Source organism: Phascolarctos cinereus, unplaced genomic scaffold (genome assembly GCF_003287225.1).
Source record: "Phascolarctos cinereus isolate Bilbo 61053 unplaced genomic scaffold, phaCin_HiC Scaffold_2;HRSCAF=192, whole genome shotgun sequence".
In the NCBI taxonomy this organism is placed as follows: Eukaryota; Metazoa; Chordata; class Mammalia; order Diprotodontia; family Phascolarctidae; genus Phascolarctos; species Phascolarctos cinereus.
The window spans coordinates 41,562,447-41,580,547 of record NW_027555625.1 but is presented as its reverse complement, the minus strand read 5'-3'; the positions used below and the strand labels follow the sequence as shown (position 1 = coordinate 41,580,547).

Genomic DNA, 18,101 nt, shown 5'->3' with positions numbered 1-18,101 from the left:
CTATTCACCTTAAACTGCTCTCTTCAAAGTAACCCATGTGATAGGAAGTAACATGTAACAAAGTAACACAAAGTAACAAAGTAACTGCCAAATCGAATGGCTTTTTTTCCATCCTCATACTTGTGGACTTCTCTCCTTTTTACTCTCTTACTCTCTAGGTTTTCATGAAATAGCTCTCCTGCCTTCTTCTACTTGTCTGATTGTTCCTTCTCATTCTATTTTGTTGGACTTTCATCCAGGTTGTGCCAATAACTATGAAAGTCCCCCAAGGCTCTGTCCAATCCACTTCTCCCAATGCACTCCCTCTGGCAATCTCATCAGCTCCCAAAAATTAAGTGATCATTTTTATGCATAGTATACTCAGATCCATCCAGCCCTAACCTTTCTCTTGACCTCCATGAGGGAAGAGACAACCCTCCATGACTGTTAAACTGAATTCATTCATAGGTTGTTAGGTCTTAGAGCTGGATCAGGGTTAAGTGACTTGCCCAGGGTCACACAGCTAGTAAACATTAAGTGTCTGAGGTTGGATTTGAACTCAGGTCCTCCTGACTCCAAGGCTGGAGCACTATCCAGTGTGCCACCTAGCTGCCCCTCTGGGTTATAACTTTTGCCTGGAATATATAAGCATGTGAGTTTTGAGAACATCTTATAGGTAAGAGACAAGCCGGGAGAATGGCTTTCTTTGTTTTTTGTTTTGTTTTGTTTTTGGCTGGGCATTGGGGTTAAGTGACTTGCCAAAGGTGACACAGCTAGTAAGAGTTATGTGTCTGAGGCCAGAATTGAACTCAGGTCCTCCTGACTCCAGGGCTGGTGCTCTATCCACAGCACCATCTAGCTGCCCCAGGAAATGGCTTTCAAAGATGAATTGATAAAAGCTTTAGCCAAGATAAAGCTATTATTAACAGCTTTTGTTTTTACATCAAGTACTTTTCCTACTGTATCCTCTGACTCCAGAGAGATATCTCTTCTAATGAAGAATTTACCACTAGAAGTACAGTAATTTAAGAATACCTTGGAGGACCAAGCTGCATCCATTGATGCAATGCATTTTTTTTTATCCACAAGGCAAAGAAATAGAAATTGCAGGATGAAAAATTTTATATCAAAGAAAAATTATACTAATTTTTGCATCAGTTGGCATGCCTGGTCCTTCTAGTGTTTAAAAAAAAATAGGAAGGGAAAAAAGTCCATGAACAAATCAGTATGTCAAAAAAATGTTATGCGTAGCATTCCACATCCACGATGTACCACTTCTGCAAAGAAGTGGGAAAGTATCTTCTAATGTTTCTTCATGGAACCAAAGTTGGCGCCATTATAATTTTGCACCATAAAGTTTCTACCGTTTTGTTGCTGTTTCCATATATGTTGTACGATCCTCATATAAGTTATTATCCTTGTTCTTTTCCATTTTTTATGATCTCTTTGGGATATAGACCTAGTAGTGGTAGTGCTGGATCAAAGGGTATGAACAATTGTATAGCCCTTTGGGCATAGTTCCAAATTGCTTTCCAGTATGGTTAGATCAGTTCACAACTCCACCAACAATACATTAGTGTTCCAGTTTTCCCATCTTCTCCAACATTTATCATTTCCCTTTTCTATTAGCCAATCAGATAGGTATGAGGTAGTACCCCAGAGTTGTTATAATTTTCGTTTCTCTAATCAATGGTGATTTAGAGCATTTTTTCATCTGATTGTAGATGGCTTTAATTTTTTCATCTCAAAACTGCCTGTTCATATCCTTTGCCCTTATTAGCCTTGTTCCTACTTTATTTTGTATCTGCCCATGTGAATCTTCTCTTGCTTCCCATAGCACAGTAATATTCCATTACATTTATGTGCCATAACTTGTTGAGCTATTCTCTAGTTTCTAGTTCTTTGCTAACACAAAAAGCATTGCTATAAATATTTTTGAGAGCTTATAGGGTTTGTCTTTTTGTCACCGACTTCCTTAGAATATGTGCCTAGCAATAGGATATCTGAGTTAAAGAACATGAATATTCGAGTTACTTTCTTTACATATTCCAGAGTGGTTGTACCAATTATTCATAGCTTCATTAATATTTCTACATTTTTCCACTACTGCTCCAACATTGACTCTATTCATTTTTGAATTCAGAAAATCATGGGAATAATAATAGTTTATTATATTATATTATATAATAATTTTATATAGTGCTTTAAAGTTTGGAAAGCACTCTACAAATACCATCTCCTTCTATCCTCACAACAACCCTGGGACTTAGGTGCTCTAACTATCATTCTCATTTTATAGGTGGGGAAACTAGGGCAAACAAAAGTTAAGAGACTTACTATCTACTGTGCTACCTAACTGCCTCTAACACATAATAACTGACATAGACCAGAGCCAAACTCAAAGTGCAACCTACACAATTAACCACAACAATGTTAAAAAAAAAAGACCATAGGAGAGGCAACAAAGTGTCATAGCAGAAATTCAGCTTGGAGTCCAAAGACAGGAGCTCCAATTCCGCCCAGCTCTGCCACTCCCTTGACGCTAGTTTCCTTATCTGTAAATGAGGAAGGGGCTGACCAGGTGGTCTCCAAGGCAGTCCCTTCCAGCTCTGGGATCCTATGATCCTGAGTCAGCTTCCTCTTCCTTAAACGAGGGGCTTCTGAGGACCCTTCCTGCCCTAAATCTACGATCCTAAAAATACAAAGGACAGTGCTATCTCCGAATGACCGGAGGTCAAACCCAAGTCCTTTCTGTTCACAAACAGCAAAGTGCAAAAATAGAAATTAGCACCCAAGGTGGAGAGTTCCTTGTGATCGAGACGACCACAACGAAATTTAGGTGCTTTTGCGGAACCTTTTATTGGAAAGTACCTTGGGGCCGTGGGTGGGTCAGTAACTGACCGCCCAGAGCAAATGCATCCATGAAAACGTATTTTACTTGGGGGAGAGCGTGGCTGGGAAGCCCCGCCTGGAACGACACCAGCTGGAGCCACGTGCCCGCGGAGGGGGCGGGGAGAAGCTTTCCCTCCCTCCTCAGGAGCCGGCTCTGCGGAGGGGGCGGGGCCGGGGCGGCCCTGGCCGTCGCCCCGCCCCCTCCTCGCGGCCTGCGTCGCCGGCGGGTGCCCGGCAGGGGGCGGCCTCGCCTCCTGGGCCCCTCGCCGCGCTCCTCGCCTCCCGCTCCTCCTCCCGCGGCCCCGCCTCCCGGCCCCGGCCGGCCCCGCGCCCGTCACTCACCCTAGCTTGCACACTCACTCACACTCACGCTCGCCTCGCACGCTCGCCCTCGCCCTCCGCCCCCGCCTCCGCCCCTGCTCCCGCCGACGCCGCCCCCCCTCCCCGGCCCGGAGCCAGCCGGACCCCCAGGCCCCGCCCGGGACCCGCCGCCGCCGCCGCCGCCGCCGCCGCCGCCGCCGCCGCTACGCGAGGCCGGGGATCGGGAGGGACCCGCAGGCCGCGCCCCCGACCCCGGCCTGGCCCGGCCCAGCCTCGGCTCCGACCCCGGCCGCGGAGGAGGACGAGGACGAGGAGGGGGAGGAGCCGCAGCACGGGGCGGCGAGGGAGGGAGCGGAAGGGGAAAGCGACCCCCGGCAGGCCCCAGGTGAGCCCGAGGGGGGAGTCCAGGGCCCAGAGAGAGAGAGACCCCGGCCCCAGGAGAGACCCGGGACCCCCAGAGAGAGAGAGAGACCCTGGCCCTAGGAGAGACCTGGGATCCCCAGAGAGAGAGAGAGAGAGAGAGAGAGAGAGACCCCGGCCCCAGGAGAGACTTGGGATCCCCAGAGAGAGAGAGAGACCCTGGCCCCAGGAGAGACCTGGGATCCCCAGAAAGAGAGAGACCCTGGCTCCAGGAGAGACCTGGGATCCCCAGAGAGAGAGACCCTGGCCCCAGGAGAGACCCGGGACCCCCAGAGAGAGAGAGACCCTGGCCCCAGGAGAAACTCTAGACCCTGGGGGAGAGAGAGAGAGAGATCCTGGCCCTAGGAGAGACCTGGGACCCCCAGCAGAGACCCTAGCCCCAGGAAAGACCCTGTCCCCCCAGACTGAGAGACCCGGGACCCCAGGGAGAGATCCTGTCCCCCCCAGACAGAGAGACCTCGGCCCCAGGAGAGCCCCTAGCCCCAGGAAAGACCCTGTCCCACCAGACAGAGAGACCCCGGCCCCAGGAGAGACCCCGGCCCCAGGAGAGACCCGGGACCCCAGGGAGAGGCCCTGGGAGACCCTAGGCCCAGGAAAGATGCTGTCTACCCCCCACAGAGAGACCCCTACCCCAGGAGAGACCCTGGCCTCCAGAGAGACCTAGACCTCATCCTCCCAGAGAAACCCCAGCCTCTAATGAGACCCCAGCGCCCAGAGAGACTCCATCCTTGGAGAAACCTCTATCAGTTCTCTATCTCCCTATCTCCTGCCCCATAACTCCCCAGCTCCCTCCTCTATCTCCCCATTATCTCTCCCCACCCCCTTCCTCACTCATCTCACTCCCCATAACCTTCATCTGTCTCTCCCCCTCCTCAGTCCCATCTGTCCTCATCCCCTTCCTCACTCATCTGCCTCACATCTCCTGTAATCCTTTTAATCTCTTGACCTCGGCTTCAGACATCACCTTTCCTAATATCACTCCAAACCTAATCCCCTCTTTTCCCCCTCCTCATTTTTCCAGAGTCCTCTGACTCCCCCCCCAATCTCCTGCCTACGCCCCTTCCCAAGCCCAGTTCCTGCCTCTTTAGAACTTCCTGTCTGCCCAAGGCCAGAAAGAAAACTGTCCTTAGGAAAGGCAGGGGAGTCGAGCTCGCATTTCCCTGGAATATACTGGCAGGAGGTTCTGCTGTGGTTTGTTATCTGGTCTGGTTCCCCCTCTAAGGAGTTAGCCAGGAAAAACCCAAGGCTGGTATCCAGGGGGAGAGGAGGCCCCGGTTTCCTACTGTTTATTGTGACAGATAATTTGGGGGTGGGGGTGGCTCAGAGTGAATGGAGCAGTGCTAAGGCTTTGCTTCCTCCTTAAAAAAACAAAAAACCCTACCACTTTCTTCCAGGCTTTCGGTTGTTGTCTGTGTTTATTGAATTCCTTGTCTCCTGTTTTCGATTCTGTCCGAATGGCAGCTCAGCTGGGCAGGGCAGAGCGTGGGGGCTGGGGAGCTGAGGATCAGCTTTCACTGGAATTCAAAGGGAAAGAGAAAAGGATTCTGGAGGGGGTGGTTGTGTGAGGCTGGGTTGTACCTTTTCAGAATGCCTCAAATGCAAGCTTGTCCAGCAGCTTAGAGGCATCCACAGTTAGCCATAGGCTTTCCCAGGGTTAAATTCTGAACTGGCGTGTTTATTAAATAGGGGAAAAAAAGGTATGTGTAACCTCAAGGTTATGACAGACTGAAAAGCTGAGATGTTGAATAGAGGAGAATGTTTGTGTTGGAGCAGATCTCTTAGTCTAATTCTCCTCTTTCCTGGGAAGTTTTTGGAATTTAGAGTGGGTGGTCGTCTGGCCTTTATTCTTCCCTCCCCCTTCCCCAGCCTCAAAGCCAGACCAGGTTGTGTTCAGTTGTTGATTTCTCTTGTCCCCACCACCCACAGGTATTAGGTAGATGAGAATGAAGTCTGAGAGTTGTGTTTTTCCTTCAGAATTGAGTGGGAGTGTTGCAGTTTGGGGTGCTGGGAACCCCAAAATGCAAGGGTACATACAGGAGGTCTGCCTTGAAAGAATGTGACCACTCAAGCCTTCTTTCAGTCAAAGTATTGAGATTTATTTTAACACCAGTTTGGCAGGCAAGATTCCTAGTAAATCTGCAGTATTATATTGCCAGTAGGAGTGGGCAGAGTTCCTAGTGAGTCTTGCAGCTTAATGGAGGTAAGATTGGTACTTATATACAAGAAAAGATGTGAGAAGTTCTGGATAGGATTAAGGAGCCCAGGTAGCCTGGGGTGGGTCAGATGCAGATGATGAAGTGTTCAGAGAGTCACAGTGAAAGGGCAGTTAAAAGGATTATTGAGTATCTAGGTAGACTGGGATGGACCAGATGCCTCATGTGAAATGCCAGTGTAGGAAAGTTCATGGGCTTTTGGGGGTCCAGGTCCCATAACCCCATTAGGAGGTCAAACTGGTTTTCCTTTGAAGGAAAAACCCCAGGACTATAAAATGGATAATGTGTTACTATAGAAGCCATAGCAAACCTGAAATTGGAGAATGTTTATATCTTATTGTGTGATATTCTCCCTGTTTGAAATTTCCTGTCATGTGTTGTGACCTTAGACTGCCACAAAGGAGTGAGTTAACCCTTAGTCTTCACTTGATCTTTCCCTGTCTCTTTTTGGGAATTGCATCAAGTCGCTAGATTTAATGTTAGGGTAGGGAACCTCTTTCTGGGGAACGTTATCATCTTTTGCTGTTGGTTGTATTTTCCTTCCTATGCTGAAGAGGCAAATTAATAGACTGTTGGCTTCTTTATTGCACTAAAGTGAGGCACCCCAAGCCAGAAGCCACTCTCATGTTATCAATCTTGGGTTAATTAGAAAGGCTAGGACATTTTCTAGAGAGAACAGGATTGTGATGTTGGATTTACTTAGAGCCTTGGTCATTGGATCATAGAGTCTAGAGCTGTATGGGATAGTAAAGATGAGCGAGTCTCCCCTTTACGGTGAAGTCCACACTGCAGGAGGCCAGGCAGCCTCACCTTGTAAGTAGAGCAAATTTTACTGATCAGCATTTCAGACATGTTCATTTAAAAGAGGGCATCACCCTATGGATTTTCAACTCAGTTCAGCCATTTTCACTCACAGTGGAGAGACAGGGTGTGAAGTCAAGGTCCAGGCTCTTGGTTGACAGAGTCAGTGTCCGGAGCGACATGGAGTGGCATGCCGGCTTAGAAGGCCCTTCTTTGTCCCATAGTTTAGATCTTAACTATTATTCCAGCAAAGGCAAGTTGAACCCCCGATCTTTAAGAGATGGAGCTAAAAGACTATGTTGTTCCTCAGGTCCTAACAGGCCCCAATATTCTCCAGAGTCTTTACACCTCCCCTAGGAGAGAATGAGAAGAGGGAGAAGAGAGAAGGACTTATGACTTGTAGCCAAATCAGCCCAGACTCTCATTTGTCATACAGCTGATTTCAGAGGGCAGGAGGGAACTGTGAAGGGAATCTGTGTGGGATGCAGAGGAAGCTGCTAGAGGCGAGGCCAGTGTGCTCTGGCTGGAGGATGGTGAAATGAGGGCATATGTCAAGTCAGGGCTCTGGGGCCCCTAATGAACTCCTCTGGATCTCTCTTAGTCCTAAGTCTCTCTCTACTTGCTAGTACTGGCTACTGGTTGTGATCTTTAGGTAGACTTTTTTTTCATTTAATCAGACGGATGAGGGTAGAGTGAGAGGCAGCTGACTGCCCTGTGATATTCTGATTTTTCTCAGTTCTTGTCATTTGATTGTTTTCTCTCTTCCCTACAGAACTCTTCATCCTAGGAGCCAAGCTCTCCCTGCTTACCCTGTCTGGCACACCACTGATTAGAGAATCTTTGCCAGTCAAGTACAGGACACTGTCCAGTGCTTTTGTGTCCATTTGGTCAGTGACTTGAGAATTAGCTTAAGAAGGAACGTTTTGCTGTGCCTCTGATGTCCTAGAGATTTAGCTCTGGACTAAGGCTTCTGCCACTTACTACAGTGGACAACTCTTTCAGTGTGTTTTGTCACCTCAAGCGGGAAGCTGAAGCCGTTACTGTCAAAACCCTGTTTCTTCTTCCCAAGCATGTCAGAAAGCTGGCAGCAGCAGCCTCCCCCACCGGCCCCACCGCAGCAGCCCCCGCCTCCCCCGCAGCAGCAGCAGCACCATGCTGAGCCTCCCCCTGCCCTGGCGGAACACTCCATACCCCCAAGTGCAGCCGAGAACCCCCTGGGCTGTGCCGTCTATGGCATCCTCCTGCAGCCGGACCCCAACTTACAGCACCACCAGCACCCCCCCTTGCAGGCCCCTGCGGAGCCGTCCCACAAATGTGGGGTATGTGGCCATGACCTGACCCACCTCTCCAGCCCCCATGAGCACCAGTGCCTGCCCGGCCATGACCGATCCTTCCAGTGTACTCAGTGCCTGAAGATCTTCCACCAGGCCACTGACCTCCTGGAGCACCAGTGCATCCAGGTGGAGCAGAAGCCCTTCGTGTGCGGCGTGTGCAAGATGGGCTTTTCGCTGCTCACCTCCTTGGCGCAGCACCACAACGTGCACAGTGGCAGCGTGATGAAGTGCTCCATCTGTGAGAAGACCTACAAGCCGCCGGAGCCCGCACAGCCGGCGCCGGCGCCCGAGCCCGTGGAGAAGCCATACAGCTGCTCCATCTGCCAGAAGCCCTTCAAGCACCTGTCGGAGCTGTCCCGGCACGAGCGCATCCACACGGGCGAGAAGCCCTACAAGTGCACGCTGTGCGACAAGAGCTTCAGCCAGTCTTCCCACCTGGTGCACCACAAGCGCACGCACAGCTCCGAGCGGCCCTACAAGTGCACCGTGTGTGAGAAGACCTTCAAGCACCGCTCGCACCTGGTGCGCCACATGTACGCGCACTCGGGGGAACACCTCTTCAAGTGCCCAGCCTGCGAGCTGCACTTCCGGGAGTCCTCAGAGCTGCTCCAGCACGCGTGCACTCCCAGTGGCGAGCGGCCCTTCCGCTGCGGCGAGTGCCAGAAGGCCTTCCGCAGGCCCTCGGACCTGCGGCAGCACGAGCGCACGCACAGTGAGGAGCGGCCCTTCCAGTGCGACCTGTGTCAGATGAGCTTCAAGCAGCAGTATGCGCTGCTGCGGCATCGGCGCACGCACAAGGCCCCTGGCACCTCCCCTGAACCCTTCAAGTGTGCACTGTGTGAGAAGGGCTTCGCCCAGCCCGGCCACCTGGTCTACCACCAGCACGTGCACAGCCTCGAGAGCATCTTCAAGTGCGGCGTCTGCCAGAAGGGCTTCGACCAGTCATCGGAGCTGCTGCGGCACAAGTGCGCCCAGAGTGCCGAGCGCCCCTTCAAGTGCACCGTCTGTGCCAAGGCCTACAAGCGTGCCTCGGCCCTGCAGAAGCACCAGCTGGCCCACTGCGCCGAGAAGCCCCTGCGCTGCACGCTCTGTGAGCGCCGCTTCTTCTCCTCCTCGGAGTTTGTGCAGCACCGCTGCGACCCGGCCCGGGAGAAGCCCCTCAAGTGCCCCGACTGCGACAAGCGCTTCAAGTACGCCTCAGACCTGCAGCGACACCGGCGCGTGCACACGGGCGAGAAGCCCTACAAGTGCCCCTCCTGCGACAAGGCCTTCAAGCAGCGCGAGCACCTTAACAAGCACCACAGCGTGCACGCCCGTGAGCAGCAGTACAAGTGCGTGTGGTGTGGGGAGCGCTTCCTGGACCTAGGGCTGCTGCAGGAGCACAGCACCCAGCACACCGCAGAGGGCGCCTACCAGGTGGCTGCCTGTCTGCCCTGAGCGCCTCGTACCCTGGCGCTTGGGCCAGCCTGCCCACCGGGCCTTCCTCCCTGTACCGTGTCTTCAATGAGGTGTCTGTGAAACCACTGGGCTGCGGCAGGGGAACATGCCTCAGCCCCCCTCAGTCCGTGGCTCAGAGCCTGAGCTGACCTGGGCAGGTGTGGCCTCGACAAGCTTCCCACCGCCCAGCAACAGGTTTGCAGCCTTCTAGTGGCACTGGTCCTTTGAGGGCCAGTTAGCCCCCTCTCTGTGAGAGAAGTTCAGAGCCACACCCAATCAGAAACCAGTCTTTTCCTCTTCCTCAGCCCCCCGGAAGTGGAAGACCAGCCTGCCAGGCCCTTCCTGATTTTTTCCAGCCTAAATAGAAATGAAACCGGGCCATGAAGAGCTGTCATGTGGCCTGTGAGAATACTGCGGCAGTGCTCGCTGATAGGTGGAGGTCTGCTTTGACCTGGGCATCGGGTGGATGGTGTGTCCCAGCAGCAGGGGAGCCTTGGCAAGGGTCCTCCTCTACTCTCGGCAGCTCCAGAAAGCAGAACCAAACGGAGCAGTCAGCTGTAGAGGTCAGCCCTATAGGAGGCTGGTGGCTGTCCACAGGAGTTGTCACAAGGGCACTATTTCTGACTGTTCAAATAGGAAACAAGACAAAGGCTCCGTTAGCGTTGGGAGAAAAGGATTGAGAGCCTTTCCTAACAGGGGAGGAAGCCCCTCTCTTACTGAGGGTTAAAAGATCAATTTCCCTATTTTAAGGGCAACTTCTCCTCCTGCCATCCTGGGGTTGCTTAGCACTTCATAATATGTTCTTTTAAAGTGGCATGCCTCTGCAGGGCTGGACCACTGTGTGTGATAACCAGAATGCATGGACACTACAGGTGATGAAAAATCAAAGGGCAGAGAATGTTACCAGTGACTTTTGTTTTTGTTTTTTCTGCTGGGGCATCAGTTCTCCTGTCCCTTTCTTATTTAAATAACAATGTTAGGAGGCTTCTAGTCAGATTGAATGGGTGGGAGCTAAGCTTTGCCCAGTGTCCTGCCTTCATGGTCAAGGCCAGGTTTGGTCTTGTAAGTTTGTAGGTAGTGGGAAGGGCAGACTTTCAAAGGAGAGTCTGGTTGGGGTATCAGGAGTGAGCATTGTCCCTGGGTAGTCCTTCTGTCCCTTGACCCCTTCTTTCCTCTCCGTGTGAATGATTCTATTGAGTTGTGACAAGAAAGGAGCATTCTGTAGCCAGCAACCTGGGTGGCCCTATTTGTCTAAGCTGATGCAGCCCCTATTGCGGATGTCACACAACCAAGGATGCTTCGTTCAATGTCTGGATACTTCCTGGGTCAGAGAGGTGATTCCTGGAGTTCACTCTGGCTGCTTGTGGGGCATTTTGAATCTTGGGGGGAGGGGGGAGGTGGAAGGAGGAGACGATGGGGAAGAGTAGAAGAAGGGCAAATGGATATTTAAGTGGAGCAAAGACAGATCACCAACCTGATACCCACATGGCCAGAGCCGGCCCCATGCATGCTTCTTGCCATATTTAATGGTATGGTAGGCCTCTCAGCTTCTCTTCAGAAACCATTTATCCAGTCTGACTGGTTAGAGATCAAGTTTGGCCTACTCATGCCCCCAAGAGAATACCAGGAAATTTGGTGCAAACTGGGAGAGACGAAATGGTTTGTTTTTTAACCAGCATCCCATTCTCCTCACTCCCACTCTACCTGTCCATGGTCCTGGCTCTTGAAAGAGGAGCAGATGCAGTCTGGTGGAGCTGTCCTCGATCTCACCTTTAAGGAGTGTAAAACAGATCTCCTCCTCTTCCTCTTCTCCATGAGCCCCACTTCCAGGCCAGCCCTCAGGGAGGGGCCCCTCTTTCCCATTTGACTGTTAAGCTCTGTACTTTACGCTGCCTCCAGAGACATAGAACCTGACCTTACAAAGTTCCTGTCGGCTCTTTTTCATTTTGCTTTCTAAAAGCAGTTTGTTAATATTCACAAAATTGTATAGTTTAATTTCATGTCATTTTGGAACTTCTATAAAAAAAGGTGCAAAAAAGAACTCCGTGGTTTTAGGTAGCCATTTTGGATGTTATTATCACTTAGTTTAAGGTATGCTTTTGGAAGTAAAAACACAGCCACCTCAAAAGAAAGCTAAGTTATTCAAGTCATTCTTACAAGGGGAGAAAGGGAAACTGGCAGGTAATGAGTTCCAGAGCCGCAGCAGCGGAAGGTCGTTTCCCTCTAGAAGGTGCTGTGCCCAGCACGTGGGAAGATTAGCAAATGATTTTAAAGCCATTCAATTCCTCTCCATAGGCCACAGTTGAGGGGAGTTGCAGATGGAGGCAAATGTCCTAATACTTCTGAATTCAGCAAATATTTATCAAGGACCTACCGTGGACAAGGCCATGGGCTCAGTGTTGAGGATCCAGGAATGAACAAAAAAATGACCGTGTCTGAACTAGCAAAAGTGATGACCTAATAATATGGAAGTACTTCCTGGGGATTTAGGATCATAAGACCGGAGTTAGGATGGAAGGGACCTTAGAGCTGGTCTGGTCTGATCTCCTGGTTTTACAAGTGAAGACACTGAATGCTAGAGTCTAAATGAGTTGTAGGAGGCTGCATGGGCTGTAAATAGTAGAGCCTGTATGAGAACCCAGATGGTCTAACTTTAAATCTGTTGGCTTCTGAGCTGGGCTTTGAAAGAAGAACAAGATTTTGTGGCTAAGAGAGTTTCAGATGAGGTTGGGGAATGGCCTCAGTCCCTTTGGCTGGGAGCTGGAGTACATGGCAAGGAGTGGAAGATTGGAGCTACAAGGTAGAGGACCCGAGGACCTTAAAACATTTCCAGGGAGAGTTTGTACTTTATCCTCTAGACAAAGAATGGGTGAGTTGTTGCATTGTTGTGAGGGGTTGGGGTTATGCATTAGGAAGATTTCTGCGACAGCTGAGATTGAATTGGGGGGAGATTGCTTAGTAGAGCTGCCAGAAGCAGCTAGGGCCCTACTGGTCTCCCCACTTCCTTCTCTTGTGCTTCCACCCTAACAGAAGGCAATAACAGAGGGTGTTCGATCTCCTCACTTCCTTCCTGATATATCACACACACAGCAGAGCATTTCCCATTCCCCTTGGTACAGAAGTCATCCTGGGCCATGGCAGCTGCTACGCTTTCCACCCCCATCTTGTTGCCAGGTAGCTGGTCACTTTGCACCCCCTTTTAAAGCTCAGTTACTGGACCCACTTAGAAGGCAGGCTGGGCAGTCACTGAGATTTTGAGATGGTGTAGTCCTGAGCCACATAATCAGTCTTTTCTCTATCCAAAAGCTGTGATTTGTTAGCTGCCCTTGGCTTCCTTGGCTGATTGCCTGAAAGAGTGGCAGACCAGGGCCGGTCCTGAGCAGATCTTGAAGACATTTCGTTTGGTCTTTGGCGCCCGTTAATCTCCCTTTTCATGTGCGCTCTCCCTTCAGCTGGCATTCCTCCACCACTGTGGGTATGCTCCAGGGTCCAAGATGTACAATGACAATGAGGCCTACCTGCCCTGGTCTGGATTCTGAGGATGGTCACAGTGGAGGGGCACAGCTCTGCTGGGCAGGCCCAGCCAGTGGTCTCCTGGACTTGATCTTTGATGGACAGCTGAAGTCTTCCCCTCATCAGGCACTCTCTTGGGTTGGCGGTATTGCGCTCTCAGGCCCGTGTAACCATGTACTTCTCAGTTGGAAGTGCTCCAGAGCTCCCTCCCTAAGGCACCAGCAGAACATTCTTCCCTTTGACTCAAACCAAGGTTAGAGAAAGCGGTTTACCTTCCGAAGCTACTCCGTGTTGCCTTACAGTGACTCCGTTCATTTTTACTTTCCAAGATTCTTTAAAGATCTAAGGCCTACGTGTGGCTAGAGACAAAGGTCTGAATGCAGCATATGCCCCATGGGCAGTCACCATATTGATGTGTAAGGCCTCTTCAGTCCTGGGTCTGACAATTCCTCTGACCCTTGTTATTATTCTGTAGCAGGTGTCATGAACTGGGGTGAAGTTTGTACTAGACTAGGGGAGAGAAAGGGTTCACTCATTGTAGGGTCACTATGTCTAGTACAAGGTTTTGTGTATATTGTTGAGGTGGGGAAAGTGGCCAGCCATTCTCTAGGAATACCAGAAGCAGCTTTCCTGTGGTTCGTGCATGGTTAAGGTGCCATCTCCAGGCTTGGAGTCAGAATGTGCAACCAGCTGGAAAGGTTGATGAACTTCAAGTCTGGAAGCTGGAATGATAGTCTCAGCCCTGCTGCTAGCTGTGTGACTGAGGCCTGGAGAGGTGATATTGCCTTGCCCCATTTCCTTTTGCAAAATGAAGAGGTTAAATGAGGTGCCTTCTCGCCTCCCCCCAGCTGGACTCTAGAGGAGTGGAGACCAAGGGCTCTTTACTGAGCACCAGTTCTGTGCCTGGCGTTGTGCCAGGCTCCTCCTGGAGGAGCTCACAGTCTCGGTGGGGAGACAGTCTAGGATTCGAGGTCTGGAGCCAGAAGAAACCTCCAAGGTCATCTAGGCTGGCCTTATTCTGTAGTGGAGGAAGTAGACCCAGAGAGGTTGTGACTCACCCAAGGTATATGAATTACCAAAGGAAGGATTTGAACTGAGGCCCTTTGACTTTAGGGCTCTGTACCTTCCTCACTTCCATCTTTTCATGAAATGATCAGGTGCTAAATTATGTGGACAGAAGGCAGAGAGTGTGGGTTGAAGTGGTCAGATAAGGCTGTCTGGGCCCTCTTAGGGGAATGTGAATTGGATCCGGAAGAACAGATAAGATACAGAGAGGATATTGTTTAGTTTAGTTTACTTTGAACTAAAGAGCAACTGTGGCTAATTCCTGTTGGATCTATCATCTTCTTCATTCTCCAACACAGAGAGCCAAGTGGGGGGTGGGGTGGAGGGAGGTGGGCAGAGTCAGGCTGTGGACCCCCTTTACTGCTATGCTGAAGCATTCCTAGGGTCCTAGATTTAGATCTGGAAGAGACCCCAGAGCAAAGCACAAGTCAGAAGCTTAGCCAATACCCAATGGCTCCCATGACCTAGCTCAGAACCCCCCAAGAAGGCTTCCCTGTTTGACTCCATTCAAGTGTGAATGTTCTGCTTCGGTACTCCAGCATTTAAGTGATCAGTTGAGGGGTCATTAATTTCTGCTTGTTGATACAAGCCTGCCCTGCCTAATGTCATTAATTCTGTGGAAATGTTAGGTAAAACACTGGGCAAATAGTTTTATAGAGACAGTGTTATAAACCTGCACCTGGCCAATGAGTTAGGGTGGGATTCCATTACATAGTACATGGACAGTATTGTGAAATGGTCATGACAACTTTATGTGGGGTACAGCTTGTTTTTAAATTAGGAAGGTTTTCATGGATGCTGGGTCTCAATGACCCCCTTAGTCCCTGAGGCAAGACCGTTTTTTATGATTTATCTTTTCCCCTCATGGTGCCTAGGACAGGACTGAAGGAAGTAAGTACTGGTATAGATGTTAGTGACAACAGAAACGTGTGGCACCTGCTGTGTACCAGGCACTAACGAAGTGCTCTACATGTAATATCTGAGTTGGTCCTCACTGCAGCCCTGAGAGGCAGGTGGTGCTGTTACTCCTGTGTTATAAATGGGGAAGCTGAAGCAGACAAAAGTTAAGTGATTTGCCTGAAGTCACAGCTAATAAGTGTCTGCTCTCAGCCAGGGAAAGACTGTGCAGCTTTCTCTACCAAGATTGCATTGGGCAAGGGGCTCACTTGAGAGCTGCCTTATAGGCTCCTACAGGTCAATACTGTGGTGTTTGTCATGATTCCATTGAACTGTAGATGAGGCCTGTGGAGCTTGAGAACTGTTAGGGTGCACTGGGCTTTTTAAACTGCCTGACTTTCATACCTAGTAAAGATGATGACTGGACGTTGGGAAGCCTGTTGGCCACTTTGCTGGTCCTTCCAGCCGAGCGTAGATAAAGCCGGTGAATGTGTTTGTCAGCCAGCCCCAGGCTCACTCATATCCTGATCTGCTAAACTGACTTCTGAACTGCACTCCCTTTTCCCCCTCAACACTCCCTAGGGGGATGGTTGCTAGATGCTGAAGCTGTCTAGGGGCCCTGCTCACCCAAACTCTTGTAGTTCCGGATTAGGATGCTACCAGATTCTCAAGTGTTGTGATCAGTGACCTAAGACATCAGGGCAGGGGTGGGGAACCTGCTGCCTTGAGGCCACATGTGGCTTTCTAGGTCCTTAAGTGCAGCTACACCCCTGTGCCAGGGCTTTGAAAGGGAAGTTGGAAACAATAGCAGAGCAGAAGTCAAATACGAGTGCCTTAGTATGGCTGGGCCTGTTGGGAATTGTTCTGAGGAGCTGAGGCTTTGGAAAGTCATTGACCCGAGAAGGAGGAAGAATGGCACCACCCTGGTCTTCCTCTTAAGGGCAAAAAGGCAATCCTAGGTAGGTCTAGGGCTGAGTCATTAAAGTCTGCTGGTAAGTCAGGAGCCCTAAGGTCAACTGTTTCAACTTTGGGAGCAAAGATCTATCATAATCTGTGTGCCGGCTTCCCTGCGTGTGCATGAGTGCTGCTGGAGTTGGGGTGGGAAGACATGGTCCCTAGAGCATAGGTTTTTTAGAAGGGAAGTATCCTGCCTTTTCCTTGACTCATTTTTGCCTTCCTCAACTCAATTATGTGTGTATATATGTATATTTACATATACATATGTAACATGAACACATGTATGAGGCATTGTATCTAGCACAAAGCATTTTAAGGTTTTGCAAGCACTTTACATATATTATTTTATTTGATGTCCACAACAACACTGTGAGATTGGTGCTGTTATCATTTTACATATGAGGAGACAGACTTGTCCATGAAGGCCAGTGACCTGCCAGGAGTCCCTCAGCTAATAGACTTCCTGACTCTGAGTCCAGAACACCGCAGCACCTAGCTGTGGATGGTTACTTTCTTCTGTGTGTGCGTGTGTCTGTGTGTACGTACGTGTGTGTACATCATACACACATCAAGTCAACGCAGGATAGTTTGAGAAGAGAAAGAGCTCAGAGGTGAGGCAAGGCAGAAGAGGTAGCACATCAGTTGAACCTTGAAGGGAGTGGAGCCAGGTTGGGGAGGACTTTAAATGCCAGGCTAAGGTGTTTATATTTTATCCTAGAGACAGCAGAGAACCTGGGAAGGTTGAGCAGGGTAATGACGTGGTCAGGCTGTCTGAGGAAGATTACTTAGCATCTATGTGGAGTTTGAGTTGAGGGTAGATCCTGAAGCAAGGAGAACAATTAGAAGGCTTTTGTGGTAGTCCAGGCAAGGGGTGATGAGGTCCTGGCTGAGGTGGTGACTGATGGACCCGATCTGTGGTAGTGGACCCAATAGGGTTTGGCACCTCACTAGTTATGAGGGGTTAGGGAGAGGTGAGAGTCAAGGATGCCTCCAAAGTTTTGAAGCCAGATGACCAAAAGGATGGTTGGTGGTACCCTTAATCCAAATTGGAGTGGGGCGGGGCAGGGAGGAAAGGGAGTAAGGAATTCCATTGTCAGGGTCCATTCGGTTGTGAGCTGCTTGAGAGCAGGGACTCCTTCCTCCTGCTTTCTTTGTTTTCCCAGCGCTCAACATAGCATCTGGCACATGGCAGGCACTTCGTAAGTGCTAGTTGACTGGCTGTTGCTTTGAATGCTAATGGGACATCCAGGTGGAGGTATCTAGCAGGTAGCTGGTAAAACCAGAAATTCACCAAAGACTTGGGATGCAAAGAAAGGCAAAGACAGTCCCTGCCTTGAAGGAGCTCACAATCTAATAAAGGAGACAACACACACACAACACACCACACACACACACACACACAACACTGAGAGGAGGGAGGAATGGGAGGTTTTTTGGACCAAGATGGAGTCTGGCAACCAGGTGGGAACTAATAAGGTGTCTGGGCTCCCTCTATAGAGGCTCTGGGAGGAGCTCTCTGATGTCCATCCTGTACCCTCTCTAATTAGAGAGGAGGAGGGCTCCAAGGGGCAGGGGGTGCTGAGTAATTGTGAATAACAGAGTCAATTTGAGCTTGCTGGAAGATGAGCTTCTAGAGACAATAGTGGGGTCCAGGTGAGTAGCTTTATGGGAAGTGATGCATTGGGCCCCCTCCTTAAATAGAGGATCTAGGAGGAGCTCTCGGATGTCTCTCCAATCAGAGGGAGGAAGGGGCCATAGGGGAAGGGAGTGCTGAGGAAGTGTGTGAAATAACATGGTGATCCAGCAGATGAAACCTAAAACGGTCTCATACTGTTAAGAGAAGCAGAGGGAGTATATGGGGAGGGAGTGGTTGATAGTGTTAAAAGGTTTGGAAAGGTTCAGTAGGATGAGGACTGAGAAAAGGCCATTAGATTTAGCAAGTAAGGTAACTGGAAAAAGTAATTTCAGTCAGGTTGGAATCTAAATTGGAGGAGTTGAGAAACAAATGGATGAGGAAGTCCAGGCAATGAAAGTAGAATGGGAAGAAAGAGGTAGGATGCTAGCTTTGGGGAATGTCAGGGTCAAGGGGGGGTTGTGGGTTTTTTTTAAAGCATGAGGGAAACTGCATGATTGCAGGAAAAGAGGAAGGGGCAGTAGAGAGGAATAAGAGGAAGGGAATGATCGAGGCCATGAGCTCTAGGAGGAGAGCATGGGATTAAGGGCACAATTTGGAAGCGTTGGCCATGGGTGAAGGGAAGGGCCACCTTTTTTC

General features: G+C 50.1%; 1 protein-coding gene across 1 annotated transcript; it reads left to right on the top strand.

Annotated features, from left to right (window-relative positions):
* The first annotated feature begins 3,138 nt into the window (after nt 1-3,138).
* Nucleotides 3,139-11,438, top strand: ZNF319 (zinc finger protein 319). Its single transcript, XM_020963642.2, has 2 exons — nt 3,139-3,577; nt 7,399-11,438. Exon 2 carries the CDS (start codon nt 7,697-7,699, stop codon nt 9,395-9,397), a length of 1,701 nt encoding a protein of 566 aa, XP_020819301.1. The 5' UTR covers nt 3,139-3,577; nt 7,399-7,696; the 3' UTR covers nt 9,398-11,438.
* Nucleotides 11,439-18,101: the final 6,663 nt, after the last annotated feature.

Bases quoted from the DNA above. Each gene is read 5' to 3' on its own strand.
- ZNF319 (XM_020963642.2), top strand. From the start codon at position 7,697: ATGTCAGAAAGCTGGCAGCAGCAGCCTCCCCCACCGGCCCCACCGCAG.